At 52.5% G+C, this 22,934-nt stretch overlaps 3 protein-coding genes across 3 annotated transcripts; 1 reads left to right on the top strand and 2 right to left on the bottom strand.

Annotated features, from left to right (window-relative positions):
• Positions 1-12,413: 12,413 nt before the first annotated feature.
• On the bottom strand, positions 12,414-12,878 carry CHC_T00002624001 (hypothetical protein). The gene has a single exon (XM_005713713.1). It carries the CDS (start codon positions 12,876-12,878, stop codon positions 12,414-12,416), a length of 465 nt encoding a protein of 154 aa, XP_005713770.1.
• Positions 12,879-16,247: 3,369 nt separating this feature from the next.
• On the bottom strand, positions 16,248-16,391 carry CHC_T00002623001 (hypothetical protein). The gene has a single exon (XM_005713712.1). It carries the CDS (start codon positions 16,389-16,391, stop codon positions 16,248-16,250), a length of 144 nt encoding a protein of 47 aa, XP_005713769.1.
• A 4,124-nt stretch (positions 16,392-20,515) lies between these two features.
• On the top strand, positions 20,516-21,169 carry CHC_T00002622001 (hypothetical protein). Its single transcript, XM_005713711.1, has one exon. The coding sequence runs from the start codon at positions 20,516-20,518 to the stop codon at positions 21,167-21,169; it is 654 nt and encodes a 217-aa protein (XP_005713768.1).
• Positions 21,170-22,934: the final 1,765 nt, after the last annotated feature.

Below are 22,934 nucleotides of genomic sequence, written 5' to 3'. Positions count from 1 at the left end.
GAGGAGTGGAATTATACGATGGCATTACAGAAAAAGCTACGGCCAAGTGCTTCCGATTTTAGTGAAGAACTCAACGAAAAGGGGGCGAGGCTCGCCCCCTTTTCGTTGAGTTCTTACTTTTCTCTCGTTTTCCCTCTCCCTGAGGGAGGGGGAAAACGAGAGAAAATTCCTTTGTTAGGACTGGCTGTCACTTGACATGGTCCCGTTTGTAGCACTGCTCACTTGGTTCGAGCTGCTCCCTTAGAGCACCCCTATTTGTGCTGTGTAGATGTTATTTTCTTGCATATCCAGACACATGTAGCTTCTTTCATCCCTATCGGACCGTATATCTTCAAAAATGTGGCCTTTTTGTCTATATCTATCTCTATATTGGGAGTCGGATGGCGACAAATTTACTCATTTGACAATATAGAGACGCGAATTACATGGCGCCACTTGGCTAAAGACCATAGGACAGTGTCAATACAGTACCTGTCGTACTCGATGCCCGGCACCCCTCGTACATAATGCCCTGTCAGGGCACTTCAATTTCAAATTTACTTCTAAACGGATGGTGTTGTGTGTGAACAGGAGACCGATGACTCCTCGTTTACTCGTCTTCGCTCGTTGGTTAAGTCTGTTCCCTGAGGGACAGACTGTCCTGTGCGGTCTGAAACTACAAAATGACTATTGGCGAATGTGATTGTGCTGTCTGACAGTCCCCGGGTTCGCCAATAGGGGTTTTGGGTCCACGAAGCTGAGTTTGTTGAGGAGGTTTTGTGTGCGTTGGGGTCCGAGGGGGTTTGCGAAGTAGTCGGCTACGTTTTCCTCGGATGGTACATGTTGAATCTTGACCGTTCTTCTTCGTATGTGGTTCTGTATGAGGTGGTGTTTGATGTCAATGAATTTTCGGCGTTTGGTTGGAGCTGAGTTTTGGGCGACGAGGATTGCGGCTTTGTTGTCTACGATCAGGGGAGTCGGTTGGGATTCCGGCGTGTGTGCATCGACGAGGAGGCGGCGAAGCCAAAGTGCTTGTTGTGTTGCCGCCGTGGCTGCCAAGTATTCGGCTTCACACGTGGAGTCGGCGACAACGGATTGCCTTTCCGAGGTCCAGCTTATGGGGGCGTCGTGGAACATATGTACGACTCCTGTCCTGGAGCGGCGTGCGTGGTCACTGGCGAAATCTGAGTCGCTGTATGTGCGGACGAGCGGTTGGTGTGCTTGCCTTGAACAGGATGCCGTGGTGTTCTGTACCGCTTAGGTAACGCAGGAGCCAGTGGAGGTGGGTTTTGAGCGTGCGCGCCGGTTTGTGCATGACGGAGGCGAGCATGCTGACCGCGGGGTGTATAACGGGTGTGGTGCTGTCCGCTAAGTAGCGGAGATCGCCAATTGTCTGTCTGAAGAGGAATGATTGCTGTTGGTCCAGGAGTGGATCCTCTTGTGTGTATGTGAATGCCGCTTTGGTTGGTAGCGGTGTGCGCTTTGCGTTGGAAGAGAGCATGGCCGTTTTGGTGAGTATGTTTCGGGCAACGGTGGGTTAGGATATGGGTATGGCACCGTTGTCGAGGCGTTGTACGTGCCATTTGAGGTACTTTGCGGGAAATCCAAGCCGTTTGACTTTATATTTGGCTGTTAGGACGGCGTGGATCTCGTCTTGCAGCGTTTGGGAGGATGCCGCTGAATGGAAGTGATCCATGTTAATGGCCACGAGGATGAGACCTTGTTCGGATTTTTTTGTAGAGGGGGCAGGGGTCTGCCTGAGTGGGTTTGTATCCGTGTGAGGTCAGGTGCTTGTACAGGCCGTTGTGATAACTGCATGCTGCCTGAGGTGTGCCATATATATTGCGCATGAGGAGTCCTGCTTTGCATGGATGTTTGAGAGTCCGGTCAAAGCGGGGGGGTTGTTTGAGATACACTGGTTTTGTCTGGGGAATATGTCGTGGAGGTATGCTGAGCTGATGTCCATGTGCTCGAGGGACCAGTTGTGTGATGCGGCGATGGCGAGCAGTAGGCGTACTGTGGTCTTGTCCGCCATATAGGTCTTTAGTTGCTCTGGATCGTAGTGCGTTCCTGGGGTCTTGCGGTCGCTTCTGGCTGTGCATCGCGCTTTGCGTTCGGTGACTGTGCCGGTGTGGTCTCGAATGTATCGGAACGTTATTGTGAGGGGTATCAACTTTGTATGCGTGGGGAGCTCTGTGTCTGCCAGCCATCGGATAGTTTCAGTTTTGTCTAATTTATCCAGTTCTGCGTCTTGTGGCTGTGCCCATTGGGCTGCGTCTGGGTAAGTTCTGGCTTCATGTCTGGTGCGGTGGTCGGGTGTGGTGAGTGGGATTGGTGCAGCTGATGAGGTGCGGAGGACCGCTGTAGTGCTGACGGCAGGGTGCTGTGCTTTTGTGTAAGGATGGAAGTCCTGCGTGCGAGTGATTTCGTAGTTTTGAGTGTGCGTGTCTTGCACTGTGATCGATTGGGGGCTGTTGGAGTACATATATCGTACTGTACGGCTGCGTGTGTCAAGTTTCTTTTTGGTGCCGTAGATGGGGATCGTGCCGAGTTGTCCGAAGATTAAAAGTTGTTGGGGTTGCGCTTGTCGTGTGTGACACAGGGTGTGGGGAGCCTGGCCGGTTGCGCGGTCGGCGATCGCCCAGAGTACAAATATAACATCATCGATGATGTTATATTTGTACTCTGCGTCACGTACCGAGTCTTCCCAGTACGCTCCACTTGATGCCTAAAGAGGCGTACGTCTGCAATGCGTGGTTGGACTTGCATTCGCGTGCGTTGTCGGTGCGGTAGATAAGCGGGAGAGGATTGCGTTGTTTCATTCGGACAAAACATTTTGGTATGATGGTGCTGACTTCGCTTCTCGTTTTGAGAAAATAAAGCATGACGTACCGGGATGCCGCGTCAATGTACGTGAGGAAGTGGTGATTGCCATGGTTGGATCGAGGGTGGATGGGGCCGCATGTATCGGAGCTTAGGTATTCACCTGTACTGTAGTGATGCTGAGTGGGAGTATGGCGTGCCGGTCGCTGCTTCGCGTGCGCGCATGCAGAGCATGACAGTTGGCTGCTGGTTGAGGCGAGGGATGCTGGAAGGCCGTGTATCGTTCGCGATTTGGCGATAGTTTGGATTGTACGTAGGGGGCGTGGTTGAGTCGCAGGTGCCGGTGGTGTAAGATTCGGTCAGTGGCCTTACCGGGGATCGGTAGGATGTGTGGTGCTAGCGTTGAGCGTATGGGTAAAGGTGTATTTGATATCCGTTGTGTGGTGATGGGGGGTAGTGCTCGATTTGTGATGAGGGGTGGGTTGTTTGGGGTTGGTAGGCGAGGGGTTGGCTGTGGCATGAGGGGTTTCTGTCGTGCACTGCGGCCTCGTGTGGCGGGCCGTAGGCCGAGCGACGCGCGTTCGGACGCGTAAAGGGATAACGGGAAACCACCCGGTGGATGACCGGAACCGAGATCCGGGCGCGGCTTGCGCGGTAGACAACTAGAACTATAGTCAGCAATAAAGGGGTAGAATTAAGGGAAAACAGAGCTAATGGAGCGGACAGCACCGTAGTTAGCGTAGGTCTCGCGCCGGTGGATTGGCGCACGCGGGGAAGGCAGTTGGGATTCTAGGGGTGTAGATGGCTCGGTCGGTATGGGCGAGCGAGTACCGAGTCGAGGCTACAACCTAGAATCCAGAAACCAAGGTAAGAGACCCGAAGCTTCGTGCCTCTTTACATTGATGATCGGATTAACTATATCGTCCCCGTCGCCGTAATGGCGAAGCTACATTATACTGTAAATTAGAATAACTAGAATATAACGGGTGGAGCCCCGAGGGGACCAAGTAGAGCCCCTATAGGCCAGTTTTGTTGCGGGCGGATTACCGGTGTCCACCGGGGGGGGGGCTGGCAGAGAAAAAGGGGAGACCACGTGTACCTGTGGTACACGTAGTGTCCGTGCGCGCGATTTCGGTGGGATGGGGACAGCTGTCCCTCAGTCGAGTACAGTGCACTACAGTTTCGGATTGCGTCGCGGTGCGGGGATCGTGCGAGCTCCTCTCGCTTGGAGGTGCGGGGTTGTCGTCTATGCATACGCCCTGATTGCGGGGTTCCATGGGGCTATGCCGATGATTTTGCCTCGGGAGTGTTTTTCGAAGAGGTACGCGGCATTCGACGTGAAGAGGATGTTGCCGTGGGTTTGCGCTATGGATCGGAGAGATAGGAGGTTGCTTGTGATGTCAGGGGAAACGACGGTTGAAACCTTGAGCGTGCGTCCCTTATTCGTCTTGATCGTCGTCTGCCCGGCGTGAGTGCATTGCACGATCTGGTTGGTGGCTGTTTTTGTTATGTGGCGGATCGGCCTTAGTTGGTGTATGGTAGAGAGGTCTGTGATATGAGAGGGGTGTGCGCCCGAATTGAGGATGTACGTACACTTGTCTTCGAGGGGGGCTTGGCTTGTCGTGTCGTCCATGGCCGTTCCGGTGTTGCTGGTGTAGTCAGAGTGACCGTGAGCGGCACGTGCGGTGTGGTATGGCTTTCATGGTGACGACTGGCGTGTACGGTGACGGGGGTGTGCGGCGTGGTTGCATTCGATGTCCTTGTGTCTGGGGCGGGAGATGCCGAGGGACATGTGGAAGCGGCATGGATTTTTTGGGACGGGGAGGTGCCGGCGTGGGGTGCGGTAGTGCCACTGCGGGGCCGGTGCTGAATTTATGATTGAATTTGGGCCTCCTGCGTCGCCGTGCATGTGATACGGTCGAATTTGCGTCGGTTGCATGTACATGGTCATACGGTTGAACCTGTGTACGAAGTCTCTTGTGTCCTTAGGATCTAGAGCTATGAGATGGCTGCCTATAGTGGCGGTGGAAGGGTTGAATCACAGCCCGTCGATGAGGAGTTCGACTGTAGTTTTGGGGTCTGAGATCTCTGGGTACTGTGCTGCGACTATTCTCGTCCGTATTTATTCGTGGGCAGAGATGTACTGCTCCAGGGTCATATCAGGGAGGTAATGTGCTTGTTAAGCGAGCTGCTTCATATATTTATGGTCTGAGGCCTTCGTCGTGTCCAGGTGGGGCATGACAGCCTGGATTAAAGTAGGGAGTTGGATAGGTGGTGGGGTGGTAATTAGGTTGGCTATCTGGGGGGCGATTGATGTGATTAACTTGCCGAGTAGGTAGTTTTTTTTCTTTGGAATGTGGCCAGATCGGTGTCGTCTTGTGGGGGGTTGGGGTTGCTTGTTATGTGTTCGATGGCTTTAATAGTGTGTGCTGCCCCTAGTGTGGCGACGATCCACGGTCCATAGCTCGTGGGGTCTAGGCGTGGAATGTCAGGTCGTTTGTCCATGTTGAATATGTCGTGATTTGTCTTGATGTGTTGTCTTTTTGTTGTTGTGTTTGTCGTGTAGTGTGTTGTGTGATGTGTTGTGTCGTTTGTCTTGTGATTTGCCGTGATGTTTGTCGTACTGGTTGGCGGTGCTGGATGAGATTGTGGGAGTATGTATGTAAGAGGGGGAGGGGGGTTTAGCCTGGGGCTCCTCTGCGGTGGGAGGGATCGGTTTGTTCTTGTCGTTGTGGGTCGTGTTGCTAATTTCAGATGAGGGGAAGGTGGAGTTGTGCACGGTAGCGGAAGGTGCCCATAACCTGTCTGAACAGGAGACCGATGACTCCTCGTTTACTCATCGTCGCTTGTTGGTTAAGTCTGTTCCCTGAGGGACAGACTGTCCTGTGCGGTCTGACATGTTGCGCACAGAAATGCTATTGCTACAGTGACAGGTGACGGGTCTAAAAACGTTTATGGTTCTCTTCATTCCTTCTTCCATGGAATCCTTTGGTTTATATCCAAAGTCTTTCTTGGCTTTCTCTCAAGATATCTTTCCGTGTGATATGAGTAAAGAAACTCGCTGACTTGAAAACGTCGGTGGTTTCTGGGGCTTGTAAATTGGAGAGAGAAGGAATAGTATGACTTCAAGCAAGACCGTAAGGAAGAAACATACCGCAAATGGAAGCTTTGTTGCAGGAAGTGGATAGCCTAGCTCACCCAGGATGACTCCGCATTGTTACCAGAACAGCGTCGTTTCATTGTTCGTAATGAAGTATGCCTGCCCTGCAACGGGGCTGCGCATAGAGAGATGTTCCGCAGCTTTCATGCATGCGTCAGCTACGTTGCCGACATACGTGAACTCCCACACTGTCTTTCCATTCCCGATGATGTATTTGGTCTTCCCTACTCGCCCTGCTTCGATGAGACTTGGAAATAAAGCGGGATCACGTTCTACAAAGAGTGCAATGGCTCTATAAGCACAAGTTCTTAGAGATTCGCGAATAGCAGCTGAAACAAGCTGCTCGGCGTCTACTTCTGTCTTAGAGTAAAATCCATAAACTTGCTCAGGTATGGCTTTGTTTCATCAACATCAACCATATGACTGCCATCGGAGACAACGCTTGCTGACGATACACACACCGATCGCTAGACACCAGACTGTTTGCAAGCTTCCATGACATTATTGGTACTGTACCCTCCACATTGACGACCAACATCAATGCCTCGTTTTGATTCTCTAGCGGGTCTGCAGATACGCAGTGGTAAACGACATCGACATCACGACAAGCCCTTTACCTCGCCTCGGCGACTTCTGCGGAAGCCTCTTTCTTGTGCCTGACAGTGAGAGCATCGCAGGTCTTCAAGACAGGTCGGATATTGCATGCCGATTCAGGTTTCAGGGGAGCCGCATTTGCGTCTCGCATGAGCGGTATGTAGTCTTCGAGCAGGCGCTCTCTCTTTATTCTAAATCCCTGGCAGCCTACGTTAGTGCGAACAATGCTTTACTCCTAATTGCGAATTCCCACGAAGTCTATGCCGTGCTCCCCCTGTACGATGCTGCGGTGACTGCCGCCCACTTGACAGGTACAAGAAACGAAGAAGTCTTGCTTTTCGCGGCAGCCGCAGATGGAAAGATGGCTGTGGCTAGTATACGTAAAAACCATGTGGTAGACGTCACAAAGTGGGTGGCACATGAGGGGCAGCCTTGCCCTGCAATCCACACTTGCGATGTCGACGGCATGGCCGTCATCACAGCAAGAATGGACAGTGAGTTGCGTTTATGGCGCCAAGGTACGGATTTCGGGTTATGGAAGCTAGTCGCGCAGGCAGACGTGGCGCAACTAGCGGCTGTGCTCTTGGAGTGTGTGGCTTTGCAGCACATTGCAGGGAAAACAGCCCTAGTGGCGGTAGGAGGGACGAATCGACGCGTTGGGCATTTTCCGCCTTGCTAGGAGAAGATCCTTGTCTACTGAAGGCTGCAGTACGCTGTGGGCATCGTGCGTGGATCAGGGGACTTGCATTCTCTGCAACTACTGAAGAGGAGGCTTTCCGACTTGCGAGCGCGTCGAAGAACGGCACTGCCCGCATTTTCCAAGTGCAGGGAATTGGTGAAAAAACTTGAGACTTTTGACGTACATGCAGCGAGGGTTGAGGCGCTGCTCTCTGACGACAAAGAGTCGTTTACTGCGGAGGCCCTCCTGGACGGGCACACCGCTGCAGTTCATTCTGTGGGCTTTAGGGGACCGTCGAACACTTCAAGGTTGCTCACTTCTTCTATGGATTGCAGAATAGCGCTTCGGAGCTTAGAAGGCGGGCGTTGGGAATGGGTAGCACGTTTTGGACGTCTAGGTGGAAGCTCTGCTCATGCTTTAGGATTCTTCGGAGCGTCCTTTGTCAATGCGAAGTGCGATAAGTTCCTTGGACATAATTTTGCTTGTGCTTGCACTGCTGCCCGGCAAAGTCACTTAAGGCTACTATCGTCGAGTTCCTTGCAAAGTCAGCACTCGGTGGGCACTTTGGTATGGTTACGGATCTAGCTTGGGAACCACAATGAAGGTATCTCCTCACCTGGAGCGAAGATAAGACGCCACGGATTTTCGCAGATGTGGAAGAGGACGGATGCCATCGTTTCGTTGAATGGGCGAGACCGCAAGTTCATGAACATGCCTTGTTTGCCGTGCAATGCTGCGATGAGGAGGGTAGAAAATACGTGTCGGTGCCGAAGAACGCATGTTGAGATATTTAAAGCCCCAAGTGGCTTCCGCCTACCGGGAGGAACTGATGTCAATGTATATGGTCGGAGGGGGCTACACCAGCTGTAGTAGCGGGGCTAGGCTTGTCGAACAAAGCCATTTACGAGGCTGAAAAAGAGGACTCAGCGAAAGAAGGAGATGATGAGAGGAGTAAATCGACAAAATGCAGACGGTGGGGACCTGCTTGTCACTTCGTTTGGAGCGACGCGGGCAAAATCAATCGTGCTTGTACAAGAAGACTTCAAGCAGAAGGGTGCGATCTGTGCAAGGAGGTCAGGCTTGGGGAATGTAAATGCGGCACGCTTATTAGTGGAATTGCTGCGGCAAGGCGAGAATAAGGGAGTTTATAGAATTAGGGAATGTTCCAATGCCAATAACTGTAAAGCTCTTAGGTTCAGGGGGAAGAAAAGTATGTCTAACAGCCTGAGCGGTGCCTGAGTCCCGCCGGCGGAGTATGAATGACGAAAAGGGTCAATTCAGCATCACAATCTGACATATGTGCAAGCTCTAGGTAACGCTTTAGAGTGAGACTGACCAGGTCGGAGGGTATTCGAAGATACAGTAACCCACCATCTAACCTTTACATTGCTTACCGTTACACAACATTCTTAACTTAATCTTCACAACTTTTCAAAAAATTGACTTGTGATCTGCCTGCGTAAACTGACTGCGAGAACTGAGGGCCATTCCATTCATCGTGATTGGAAATCACGCAATCACGCAATCACGTCAATAAATGGAGCCTGCTCCCTTGTGGTTGGTTGTTTATATTACGTTTCCTAAAAAATGGTCATGCTCATTAAAGAAATAAACAATCGACTTAAAATTAATCTTGTGCTCCAACTTCCTGTAATGCACCTTGCAATTCTAAAAGATTTAAACCCCATTCAAATGCCAAACGTGAAATGGAATGAAGCAAGAGGTGCGTTAATGGTGTTAACGCACTTCTTGCTTCATTGGGCGACTCCGAAAAACATAAAAAGACATTTTGTGTATGCGCAAATCCGCCGATTTTGATTGAGTCGGAGGTGTTTATGCATACACAAACCGCCGATTTGCTCTTCGTTCCCGTCCCGATGTAATTGTTTGTGCACAGACACAAACGCACATCCGCACCCACCTATACCACCCTATATCATACCATGTGCTCAAATATTTCTCTGCGATCTGTCCGATCAACCCATCCCACCCCTCGGCAACCGCATTCCTATTTCGATCTGGCCTCCCTCCACACATTCCCTCCGTCGTATCAGCCGCTGTCCAACCCCGCAGCCCAACGTCTACATGGCTCATGTTGCCGACTCCGACGAGGAGCCGGCACCCGATATTTGTCCCCAAGCCGGCGGCTCCTTCGTCCCAGCAACAACCCCTCCTACCGTGCGCCGAGGCCGTAATGTTTACGGCTACGGCCATGCATCTCCGTCAACACGTGAGACAGACGATGAAATTATCCAGCCGGTCTCTCTACCCGCGCGCAGTCCACCGTTTTCTTCTTGTCAAGATCCCCCCTTCACCCGCTTGCTACTCGCTGGAGGCTTCTCGGCGCCGTTTGAGCGTTCTTCGAGGTGTTCAGAAACGTACTCATGCCGCAAGAAAAAGGGGATCAAATGGTGCTGGGCGTGGGGCTTCATTCACAGAACAAGAACTGGAAAGCTTTTTAAACATTCTAGAGGAACACTTGCCAGTGCGAGGGGATGAGTGGGATGCAGTCAGCCGCATTCACAAGAGACGATACCCAGACAAGAATCGGACTACGGACTCGCTGCGCCGCAAGTTTGCGATTCTTTACAGGAAAAAAGCCCCAACAGGAGACCCGAGAATCCCTGCTTCAGTACTGCGGGGAAAGAAGCTGAGGCAAGATATGACGTCAAGGGTAGATTTAGGAGATGGAGACTGCAGTGATTTGGATGGAAATGGATCTGCGGAAGATATGAGGTTAGAAGAAAATAACCAACCAAACAGTCCAAGAGATGCTGACGAAGGTGATGATGCTGAAGGCGGTATTTCTGTAAGGTCTTCGTCACCATCTACAATATCAGCTGCCTTTCCAATTGGGCATGAACGATCACGCCACGGTAGTCACACCCAAGATGACGATTTGGTGGCAATTATGCAAGCTTCCCTTATAGAGGAACGCGAATTTCGGATTACTGAGCGGGAAAGGGCAGAACGGGAGCGGCAGGAGGCTCGAGAGAGGCGGGACGAAGAAGCAAGAAGTAGAGCCTATGAACGGGAGAAGGAACGAAAAAGGAGACTAGACGAACGAGATGAAGCTGAAAAACAGAGGGAGGAGTCCAGAAAAAATCGCGATGCGATTATGCAAGCCTCTATGATGTACCTGGCAAAATCGCAACCATCAGGAGACCCGTAAGATATCCACCTTGCTGAGTCGGCACATTGTAATGTGGCTGACGACCACCTCTTGCGACATCCATTCCAGCTCCTTGATCATCGTACGCACCATTTGCACCACTTGCTCATCCCTCGCCCCATTACCCACCTTCGCCCCCACTTCGCGGCAACCTCCTCTCAAAACCCATGCTGTGACCACATCAAGCAGCATCTCCCCCATTCCAAGTCATGTGGCAAGTATTGCTTCATCTGTAATGCTTGCCACTTGACAAAATCGCAGCAACCAGGAGACCCGTAAAATATCCGCCTTGCTGAATGAATACAGTGTCACGTGGCTAAGAGCCACCTCGTGGGACGATCGCTCCAGCACCTCGGTCATGGCACGCAACTTTTGCGCAACTTGCTCATCCCCCGCCCCATTGCCCACCTTCGCCCCCACTTCCCCGCAACCTCCCCCCAAAACCCATACTGTGACCACATCAAGCAACATCACCCCCCCTCCAGGTCATGTGGCAAGCATTGCTCCATTTGCAATGCTTGCCACATGAATTGGGAGCCCTCTACATGTGGACGGCCGAGCGCCGCCTCCAAACCTCCTTTGCCAACAACATTCTCGCTGCTAACATGCCGCTAACATGTCCCAACTTACAAGCAACTCTCCGCCCCTTCCCACGCAACCGAAACATCGCGGAGAGTCCTCGAACACGCACCACCGTCCTCCATCTCAGCCCGCGGCGCCCATCTTGCGCTCGCCCCTTGTCGACCTCTGTCCAACCTCCCCAGCACCGCACGTTTCAATCCGTTCTCCGCTCGCAACATGTCAGTAGCGGACGCGGCGAGCGTCCGAACAGTCGCCGTGCAGCTGCGCTCGCTGTCCGCCGACACGGACAACCAGCCGATCATCGCGCGCGAGGAGGGCTGCATGCGCGCCCTGGCGGGCTTCGTCGCGGGCAACGACGTAGAGGTCGCGGCGATAGCCGTCGCCACCCTGAAGAACCTCGCGTCGCACGTGGACAACTTCGACGTGCTCCGCTCGGAGGACGCCCTCGTCGACGCGCTCAGGGACCTGCTCGTGGCGGAGGAGGCCGCTGGCGACCTGCGCCAGGACATTTTTGACATCCTTGAGGAGCTCACGGATGAGAATGACGATGATGAGATGGATGAGCTCGATGAGCTCGAGAAGGCCGCTGGTTTGAAAGAGAAGGACCCCGCTTTTGAGGATGAGCCCGGCTTGTTGAAGGAGCTGCTTACGGCGAGGCTCCATGTGCCGGGCACTTCCGATGACGTTACTTGTATGCGCGTTGAAAAATTGATCATTCGGAAACGCGGCGTTATTTTGGTGGCTTTTGAAATCGGCGCGGAGGTCGCCGTTGTGTACACTAGGAACCCGCCAGAGGAACTGGCGTCCTTTATCGGGACTATGACCGGGACCGCGGTCGATCTCTTGCCAGAGCTCCAGTCAGACGACGAGGAGGACGAGTCGGAAGCGAAGTCGGATAAGGATACCGATATCGACAACGCGGAAAAGGAAAATGGCGGCGGACAACCAGAGTATCTCGACAAGAGTGGACAGACCTTCCGCGCCGTGGCAAAGAATAATGCCAAAAAGAAAAACACCATCTCGCAGGGAGCCAGCTCGCTTACTGAGAGACTTCGTGCCCAGAGGGAAGAAGAGTCGCGGAAGAAGGCTAGAGGTAATAGACTTATGGGCAGCATTGGTCGTGGCATCAATTCCGGATGGGGATTTTGGTGATTCAGCTTCCGCGATCATCACAATCATTGAGTTTACCAGGGCAGTAATCAAATAACTTAATCAGGAAGCAGAAGCTGTCGCCATAAGGTTGACAGGAAGTTAATCTTGTCGCCACGGAAATCATCCGCGGAAAGGCGAAACACATAACTTTACATGGACGTACACCTATCCAGCGGACAACACTCGCTTTGAGCGAAGAGTGGCTCGCAGCACCTATAATCAAGTCGAAGTACAAACTAGATACGCCCTCAGAGCATACCAAGATAATGCCATCAGGATCCCTCACTTTCGTCCATTTCTACGTCCGGATTTTCCTCATCGACACCGTTATCGTGAGTCGTCCATTGTTTAAGGGCTGCGTCCAGTGCTGCAAGCACCAAATCACACTTGCCGGTAAGTACAGACAGTGCTTCTGTGACAAGAGTAGGTGCAGGCATGGCCCCAGTGCTTTCCACAGAAAAGATAAAAAGGTCACGCTTTCGTGTGAGTTCAACTCTTTCCTCCCATTCGGGTTCTCTAATGCACTCGCGGCAGACAGTACAATCCCGTGGTCGTGCCACAACCGCAACGTCGTCTTCAATATCAAACACCTTCGCCGGACATAGGTTCACAAGTCTTTTCGCAGTTGCACCAACAACGCGAGTTTTCAAATTCACTTCCGGAAGCATCCTGTAACCAGCTGTCGCAACAGGGGACCACTTCGCGTGTTCCGTGCCGATGTTTTTCGTGGCATCCATTTCAACATGGATTTCCTGTCCAGGCCGTAATTTACATAGCAGAATATCCTCGTGAACAGGCCTTGGTACTTCATTGCCGATGAACTTACTTTGTTCATGACCTCCGAACGGGACATGTTCAATTGAACCGCTTAACACGCTGGAATTTTTGTACAAGACGCTAGGGGGGGCCTCACCATCTCTCGGCGCAGACGGGTTAAACTCACACTTTGTCCGCAAGCTTAACTTCACAGTATTCGCCACTGTCACCGGTAGACCCTTTTCCCAATACCCAAAAGGCTGCGGGTCGATCTTCAGCGGCACGAGTCCAAGGCGATGCGCCAATTGTTCGTCGTTTTCTTAAACGCTTGATAGAGTTTGGTCTGTCTTCCTGTTTTTACTGTGTATATATATTCACATCACACAGCGACTTGCCTTTAACAGGCAGGTGAGAAGGTGAGATACCTGGAGATGCTCAGAACACAATGAGAATGCAAAAAGAAACCTGGAAATTAAAATGGAAGCACCGGTTGCTATCAACATCCCAAGGTTTGGCATTATCCTTTGCTGCAAAAATCGAGTGGTGTCGCGGGGGATGGCCCTGACATGTCCATTTCTCTGCTCTCGCTCAAACCCTTCACGCGGCGACCTCCCTTTCCACCCCTCTGACCGAGAGCAATATCGGCGCCACCCTCTTCGTCCTCGTCACGCTCACGCTGTCGATCCCGACCGCTACCCTCCCAGCTTTGTCCCCCGCCCTTGCCCACGTCTTCGTCATATACGGCCCCACGCGCCCCGCCGCGAGCTTCCGCCCGCTCCCGATGCTGGGCGAGCCGTCCTGACAGCTCACCTCTCCCCGCACACACCGCCCCGCGCACGTCACCCCGCCCCTGTACAAGGGCCTGTGGGTCCTTGTGCGCACGCCCCCGCATACTTCCCACATCAAACCCCCGCTCCCTGTCTCTGGCCCGCTGCATGTCTACCGCCAAGTGACCACCGCTACCGCGCTCACTTGGCCCGTCACTCCCCCGTGCAGGCCACCATCAAACGCGCCGCCACCTCTCTGCCAAGCCAGTCGCGCTGCTCGCGTGCCACTCAGTGCTCGCGAAATGTGTAGAGGCGAGTGATGGCCTCTCATACGTTTCGAAACAGCAAATGGTTCACATCGACGCCCAGATATGGCATGTAGGTATTGAGTATCTGATTGATGCCAACCAACCGGGTTCTCAAATTGAAGAGCAGCAAAATGGCGAGATGGAGTATGATCTTCCCCTCGCCTCGCTCCTCATAGCAAAACGATCTTTCAATCTCGGAAAAGAGCCTTGAAAGGCTCTCATTCTCCACTCCGATGCTTGCCTGACGGATGTCGCTTGCTGCGCCTTCTGATGAACATTTCGGTCACTGCTCATTGGCATATCTTGCGCAGATTTGATAAGAAAAGGGTAGTCTCCCTTACTAAACGCAGAATCTACAACGCACGTCGCACCATGATTTTCAAATATTTTCTCAAGTTTCCGATATACATTGCCCCATTCGGCAATTACCGAGTCATGGAGACACCCAGGAGCATTGTACGCTGCCGCGATCACTACGCCGGTGTAGTGCAATACCCGTCTCGGGTAGGGGGATGAAAGGAAGTGAAAAAGGAAAAAAAATTGGATACTGTAGTCCGGGTTTGGGGGACACTCGTGTGCGGCGGAGCGCACGATTATTTTAATTATTATTTAATTTATCTACTAATTAGATCTAGAATCTAGAGCCGGGAGCCACTGTACTCGCCCCGGCGGGGCTCTATATAACTTAGCCCTTTGACCGAACAAGTCAATAAACCAACCCGAGTTGCCGGAGTTGAATGTCGCCTTGGTCGAAGTCCGTCTCTACCAAGACGCTCCCTTTTACCTAAGCCTACGGCATACTCTATCGCTCGGGGGTCCCATTCCCTTTTCCTTTATTTTCCTATCATTTTCTACTTCTACCTCTATTTTTCCCTTAATTGTGTTGGTTCCACTGGAGTTGGTTGCGACCGATCCGGTGTAGGTGTTTTTAGCCATCGGGCAACACGTTGGTAGTAGCGCTGCTACTGTTTCAAGTTTCGTCGGAAGGCTGTTGCAACGACGCCTCCGTCGAAGGTCTTACTGTATAAGACAGAGTTGGTACCGCCTACCGCGATTGCGATCGCGCTGGTGAGGGTGTTTTTAGTCATCGGGCAACACGTCGGTAGTAGCGTTGCTACACGGTTACGATCCCGTCGGGTAGTGCTGAAAAAGCCCCCGTCGAAGACCTTGGATTATACTCGAGGTGCTGAAGACGCTCGTCGAGCATTGGCCTTACAACCCAGCGAACCGCGGTCTTACTCTCGTAGACAAGCCCAACCCGCACTCACCGAGCGCTCAAGTCTTCACAAGTCTCTACCACCATTTTCCTCCCGGGCCGGGCATCTTTTCTTACCCCCCCGTCGGAGTTGAGCTACCGTGGGCCGCAAGCCCACACAAGGGGAAAGGGAGTCTCGAACGCTCCGTAGCGCGTGCCATCGGCAGTGGTTGTTGCTGTTGTTGTTTTTCTTCTTTTTGTTTGACCGTCGGACTGTGTTCCCGGCCTGCCAGGAACATTGCACGACAGCCGGAAGGCACAAAAACAAGTACGTTTCCGACGTAGTGATCATGTTGCCACCCATTGTAAAACATGTTCTGAATTACACCGTTCCCGCTCTCCTGTAGATAAAGCTTCAGTCCATCCGCCATGGCATACACATCTTGAAGAAGAGAGTACTTTGCGGAAATGGCTTATTTGTAATGCCTAATCTCTTGCGCTGTGGGCATTTTAATGCGAGCTTTATGATCAGAGTTGAGGACGCGCCTCAACAAGCGGCGACCGAATCGTAAAAATATGGAGCAAACAGAAGCAGTTATGCCTAATAGCATTGACAAGACCATACTAGAACCCCTTGTCCTGTACCAGCAAAGTGTCAGAGCTAAGCAGTGGACAGCCGATAGCGACCGAGGTCTTCCCCTTCGCGTGCGCCGTCGCGGGATGACGCGAATAAATCCGTCAGAGCTGTACGGTGTGAAGCGGAGATAAAGGGGTTCAAACAGGGGGAGGAGGTAGCCAAAAGAAGCGTGATCGAACCCGCAAAATGTGATAAGGGATTGGTCACATTCTGAACCGAACAAAACGGCAAAATGGAGATGTAGAGGGGTGTTGCAATGCACTCCTTGTTATCCGCCTTTCTCGTCGTCTTCGCCCTTCCGTGTTGAGGCGGTGACGAAAAGTGATGGTGCGTTGCCTTTTTGCGCGTTGCAACAGCAAAACAAGGAGGAGATTTCTCATTTGGGTATCATAGGATAGGGCGTGAAGGGGGTACCGCAATCCGTCCGCCGGCGTGCTGACACCTCACTGAGGGTGAATTGGCATTAAATGTGTCTTACACAAATTTTTGTTCACATGCATTTCCGTGCCAAGGCACAAAATACGACACACATACACAAGGAAATTTGTGTGTACACAATTTATGTTTTTCGGAGTCGCCCATTCCATGGCTTTGCATGTGCATGTGTTAACTTAACACATGCACATGCAAAGCCGTGGAAATGTGCTTACAGATACAAGTAGGACATGTTGGAGAAAGGAACGATGCAGAACGACTTTAAATTAATGTCGTGATCGCGTGATTGCGTGATTGCATGAGTGCCAATCACGATGAATGGAATGGCCCTGAGACGGTGAGAACTGTGTCAGATCGCACAAACCCTGACACTACTCGTCGTCAAGTCAGATCGCACATTACAGATGACATTACAGTGCCGAACAACATATACTGTACAGTATATAGACGTAGATACGACGACGAGGGAATAAACGGACTCATGGGTTTCACGTCCTAACAAACTGATTGTGTGAACTGAGTGGCAACAACTGACTGCGGCAACCGACTGCTGTGGCTGGGCCAGCACGTGTGTGGGGCGTGCTCCCTGTAAAGGTCTGGACAGTCCGTAAAGGGCGGTACGGTCTGAAAAAGGGCGTTGCGGACTGTAAAGGGGCGGGTGTGCAAAGGGATGAGTGGTTGGCGCTACTGAAAGCACAGGGCGTTCCCTTACTGGATGAGAAGGCGGATCGGAAAGGCGGATCGGAAAGGCGGTTCGGAAAGGGCGTGCGCGTCAATACGATTTGTACTGTTACTGTAGTACAGGATGGTTGTCATTGAGGATAAAGGCGCCTTGTCGCGACATGCTGGCGCATTGTGCAAAAAGTTGCCGTGGACAGGGACGGGCACGGGGGGCTCTCTCGCGACGCCATGACATACCCTACCCTAGAGGGTACAATTGTACTGGTTAGGCCAGCTGAACCGATTTTAGTGCCTCTGCCAGATGCACCCGCGTGCTCTTTCATCACTTTTGCTCCGTCTCAGCGCTTGGCCCTACTCTGTCTTCTTCCATGCGCCCTGCCCTGCCCTGCTACTGGGAGCAGCGGAAAACGCGGTTCAAAAGCAGACTTTTTAATAATGCGCGAAAACAGGTTCACCGTTTTCAATAGAAAGTTGCACTATGTCGGCTATTGAAAAAAGCATTGCGCGTGAAGTTGAAGCGAGTGGCGGAAACAACCCCCTAGAATCTTGAACTGTTTCAAACGCTTATTAGTAGACTCATTACGAGCGCGGATGTAGGTAAACGAGAGGGAACCTTCATAAAACATATGACGACTACAACGCTCATCGGGATATCCCTGGCCTGCAATAACTTTTCTCATTCCCTTGCAACAAATTCTTCAGACAAAGGCGAAAAATTCTCAGATCGCTAAAACTTCCGCACGGGAACGGACCATGTGCCCATACAATATTTCCACCGGCGACACTAACGCGACCTCATAGCGAACCCCGGCGCCCCTGAACTTGTGCGAGTACCACTTGGGGCTGAAGAGGCTTGGTTCGTTGATCATGCAGTCCATACCACATTCATTTTATAGACGCAATTCTCTCTCCCAGATAGACGATCCACAAAGTTCAACTAAGCCAAAGTCAGTATCTCATCTGTTAATAAAAGACATGCTGGGCAAAAGGCTTACCATATTCATTTGTGAAAGAAGCTCCACAAACTGCCAACACCATAGACGAAAGGGTTTTTCGTCCACACCAGCAACTGCGGCGTTCATGTGCTCATGACTATAATTCTTAAAAAACATGAGAGCCCACAACATGGGCTTCGGATTTGCACCAGCAACAACCTTCACACGAATAAAACTCCATGCTTGCGATACAACGTTGGGACTAGCACCAAGAAAACTGCGAAATCGGCGATGTACCATCTGCGTCGATACATCCGAAAGAGGAAGGTTCATTTCGCTGGCAAAGCTGAAAATTGCAAGAGGAGAGTAGTTTGGAAATAACATTATGCTTGCGCGGAAGGATGAAAGGCAAGCGATGTGTTAGGGATCATCAAATTTGGCAAAAGCACCGTATGTAAAAAAATAGCAATGCCCCAAATAATTACAAATAATCGCAAACATTCGCATTTGTACTATCGAACACGTACTGAAATGTTAATAACTACTCATTGCGTCATCACTTAGCCTTACAGTGCATGACGAATTATGTATGTCAGTGATGTGGTGACTATGAAAATATGACGTTTGTGTATGACTTGTCATATTTAAATTGATTGTTCGGCCGGCGAACGTACCGTGCTTTCACCAATTTTGCGAATATTAGCAATGTTCAAGCGGCAATTTTTACGTGGCCGCTGCTTGTTTCTCCTCCACTGTACTCTAGTTTAAAGTTACTATCCACATGGCTGCGAACTTTGCTTCCACGTTCTGTAATACTTGTGGTCATACGAAGTAGAAACAATGTTCGTCTCGAAAACACTGCGCCAAAAGTCATGGCCAAATTTTATCAAATATTCGCGAACAAATAAAACGTTGTATGCTTTAAGAAATGTGAGATCCCACTCCCCACTCCCGCATCATTTGTGTTCTCTTCTATTTCGCTGCCAACTCACAATGGATGAGAAAAAACTAACAAAGACCTCAGAGGCTGTACGACATTTGCGCAGCCTCCTGGAGTCCAAAAAAGTACGTGGAGAGAGGATCCCAAGGCCATGTATGGGATATCGAGTTTATTTCAGAAGCACAAATTGAGCAATTTTCGTACTTGCTATAACCGTTTGAGAAAGGAATTTGCATGTTCGAGCTCTCCTGGTACGTTATCATAATTGCGGTTTTACACCGCCCTCGCCTTTTTCTAACGAAAATGTGCTACAGTTGGTACTGTTGTCGACGATGAGGGCCTAGATAGGTGTTGTTCGGCCAATAGCGCAGAGTTTAACAGCCGTAAAAGGGCATTTAGTGCCGTTGATTTAGATTCAGAAGAAGACTCTTCAGAGAGTGTGGCATCTTCATTTTATTCGGAACCGAAAGTTTTGAAGCCGGAATATTCGCTTGCGTCATGAATAGAATCGAAACGTCTACAGAAACGTCTCACATTGGCCATTGTTGTGCCTACTGGCACAGAAGCTGGGATGTTTAGTTGTCGGGTTGATCCGAGCAACCGGAAAGTGTTCGAAATGTCAGTGATTTGGCCCCAGCCACTTGTGAACGTTGAACTAATGCATCGGAAATGGCTCATGTCTACAGGCCCTGACCGTATTCAGGCCTATCACCCCAAGATTTTAGCATTCCAAGCGGCCTTGAAAGAGTTAAGGCGGAAATGCGGGGATGACGTCGTATCCACTGCTAAGATAAGATAAGTCTTCCGTTTCCCGTTGAGACGCATGTTTACGAAAAGTTTAATTTGGCCTGGAGGGATAATTCTACAAAGTTGGTTTAGGTGGAATTGAAGGCTGCGATGGACTCATATGGTCATCTTAATGACCAACAGGACTTCAAAGTTGTTTGAGTACTCTTTCTGGTAAATTCGGGGTTTCCCGCTGCTCCCTGTACACGTCTCTGTGCATTCCCCTCTGTATTCCCCTCTGTATTCAGTGAATACTATTCACGCCTGCTCTGTCCTCTTACAGTATATGCGCCCTGCCCTGCCATGCTACACGTCTTTACGCATTCCCCACTGTATTCCGCTCTATACACCTCAATACAAATTGCATCAAACCTCAACTGCCACCGACATCGATTTATTGTAAACAGTAGTGTGCGGTACATAGTGGGCGACTCCGAAAAACATAAAAACACATTTTGTGTATGCGCAAATCCGCCGATTTTGATTGAGTCGGAGGTGTTTGTGCATACACAAACCGCCGATTTGCTCTTCGTTCCCCTCCCGATGTAATTGTTTGTGCACAGACACAAACGCACATCCGCACCCACCTATACCACCCTATATCATACCATGTGCTCAAATATTTCTCTGCGATCTGTCCGATCAACCCATCCCATCCCTCGGCAACCGCATTCCTATTTCGATCTGGCCTCCCTCCACACTTTCCCTCCGTCGTATCAGCCGCTGTCCAACCCCGCAGCCCAACGTCTATATGGCTCATGTTGCCGACTCCGACGAGGAGCCGGCACCCGATATTTGTCCCCAAGCCGGCGGCTCCTTCGTCAGTATCAGAGGATAGGGCGTGAAGGGGGTACCGCAATCCGTCCGCCGGCGTGCTGACACCTCACTGAGGGTGAATTGGCATTAAATGTGTCTTACACAAATTTTTGTTCACATGCATTTCCGAGCCAAGGCACAAAATACGACACACATACACAAGGAAATTTGTGTGTACACAATTTATGTTTTTCGGAGTCGCCCAGTATCTACCGCATACTATGTATGTACTACATACTACCCTTGGTATATACTGTACTGTACAGCATTGCTCAGCACTCCGTCAATCACGGATCACTCATTTCCCCACCCCCCATCACCTCCTTGCCACCCGTTCTACTGTTCTACAACTTCTCCCACACTCCCCACCTTCCACAACGCCACCTGTATGATGTATCCACATCCGCCTCCATCCCTTTTCACTCACTCTCCTTTTCCCCACCGCTGCCCTTCTGTCCCCCACTGCCCTTCTTTCCACTACCGCCCGGAAAGTCCCCACCGCCCTCACCCGCCTTTTCCGCCTCGGCCTCTGCACCGTCCCCGCCCCGCCTCGCATACTCCGCCCATGACCCGACCGCATACCCCAGTCTCCCGAGCGCGAACCGCACCGTGCCCAACACCTCCTCCACGTCCACCGTCACCCCGACGCTCTTCACCGTCGTGCACGGATCCAGCAACTGCCCGGTCTTCTTCCCGCACTCCTTGTCGTAGTATTCCTCGCTCTTGTCTGCCTCGTCGTCACGCCCGCATGTCAACAACAACAACCCGTTAGACACTCATATCGCTGGCTCTAAAAATTCACTGCTCCAAATTATAAAGCAACTCCACTTACTCGCGTGCATCAGGCTCTGCACCTCGTAGTACCAGATCTTGCACGAGTCCGCCAGCAGGCTGAACGCGTAGTCCGTGTATCCCACCGGCATGATCTCGATCAACGCGCTGCGCACAAAATCAAACAATCAAACGGAAACAAAACAAAACAAAACAAAACAAAACAAAGCAACAAACTCGTCAGTCACTCTGCCTGCACTTGCCGCACCCATCACCACCACCGCCGCAACCCACTTTCCGCAACCCCAACGCCTTACCTATGTCTGGGCATCCATATCTGCCCCATGCTCTGGCTCCCATGCGGCGTTATAAGCACCCCGGCCCTTGCGAAAACCCTCACAAACTCCTCGGCTGTCCTCAACTTGTCCGTCCCCACCACCTCCACCTCCACCCCGTCCGGCTCATACCTCTCCCTGAGCGCGCTCTCCAGCTCCCCAATGTTCTCGATCGGTCTCGTCACGTGCCTCTGCAGCAGCACAATCCGCTTGGGCGGCTGCGGGAACCGCATCTGCCCGACCCGCACCACAACGGGCTCCTTCACCCCGTACAGCGCGTACGCCTCCTGCCGCAGGTGCCGGCACACCCGCTCGTGCCCCCCGTTCCCGATCTTCGCCCCGGCCGTGAACCGCCGCGTGCACACCAGGTCCGTCGCCTCGTCCTCGCGCATCTCCTTGTGGAACACCAGCCGCTCCTCCTCGCGCAGCTCCGGGAACGCCTCCAGCAGCGGCGCCGCCGCCCGCGCCTCCGTCGACCCCGCGTGCAGCTCCGCCTGCGTCAGGTTCGGGTACAGACGCCCCACGTCCAGCTGCAGGATCAGCGCGTACGTCAGCCGATTCACGTCGCGTGACGTCTGCGTCACAAAGTCCGCCTCGCCCTGCGGCAGGTACACGTGCCGCGCCCCCTCGGAGAAGAGGTGTGCCGGCCCGCGCAACTCTTCGCCGCGCCCCTCGCCCGCTGGCTCGTCCGGCCGCGGCCGCACGTCCACGCTCTGCTGCCACAGCGCCACGTCCAGCAGCCACAGGATGTCCTTGACGAGGTGGTTGTTGTGGTTGTTGTTCACGTAGTCCAGGTCGACCAACCAGAGCGAGTCGAACCACTTGATGCGCGCGCGGCCCACGTCGGCCGCGCCACCGCCGCCGCGCCGGCGCAGGAGGCCGTCCAGCGTGCGAAACTCCGCGCTTAGGCAGCTGCGCTGCGGCGCGAACGTGTCCTGCATGATGGGCCAGTGGCGCGACGAGAAGTAGCGCGGGTCGGCCGACTGGGCGCGGAGGCCGCACCAGTTGTCCGTGCGCACGGGCTCGCCGTCCGGGCGCGAGTCGTCAACAAAGTAGATGGTCGGGCGGCCGAACTCCTTCTCCGTGGTGGCGTTGACGCACACCAGGCCTTCGTACACGCAGCTCTGCGCGCCGGCGTCGTACTCGCGGCAGCCGACGCGCGTGGTGGAGACGTTGCCCGAGGGCGAGTGCGAACGGAGGTGGGCGATCCACGTGGAGGCGGACTTGGCCGCCTCGGCGCGCGCGAGCGACCAGGACACAGTGGTGGTGGTGGCGTTGGACGGCGGGGTGACGGGCGCGAACTGCAGAAGCGAGCGCGGCAGCGTTACCACGGTGGCGGAGAGATGGGCACCGATGGCGGCGACGATGACGATCGCCAGCCATGCTCGCCGCGAGGTGGTGAAGAAGGGCGAGGACGCCTTCTTGGCGTCC

Source organism: Chondrus crispus, genomic scaffold, assembly GCF_000350225.1.
Source record: "Chondrus crispus Stackhouse genomic scaffold, scaffold_146, whole genome shotgun sequence".
NCBI classification, from domain to species: domain Eukaryota; phylum Rhodophyta; class Florideophyceae; order Gigartinales; family Gigartinaceae; genus Chondrus; species Chondrus crispus.
This window is presented reverse-complemented; position numbering and strand designations above follow the sequence as displayed.

Excerpts from the sequence above, each read along its gene's own strand:
- CHC_T00002623001 (XM_005713712.1), bottom strand. The coding sequence starts at position 16,391 with ATGGAATGGGCGACTCCGAAAAACATAAATTGTGTACACACAAATTTC.
- CHC_T00002624001 (XM_005713713.1), bottom strand. The coding sequence starts at position 12,878 with ATGGATGCCACGAAAAACATCGGCACGGAACACGCGAAGTGGTCCCCT.
- CHC_T00002622001 (XM_005713711.1), top strand. The coding sequence starts at position 20,516 with ATGCATTTCCGAGCCAAGGCACAAAATACGACACACATACACAAGGAA.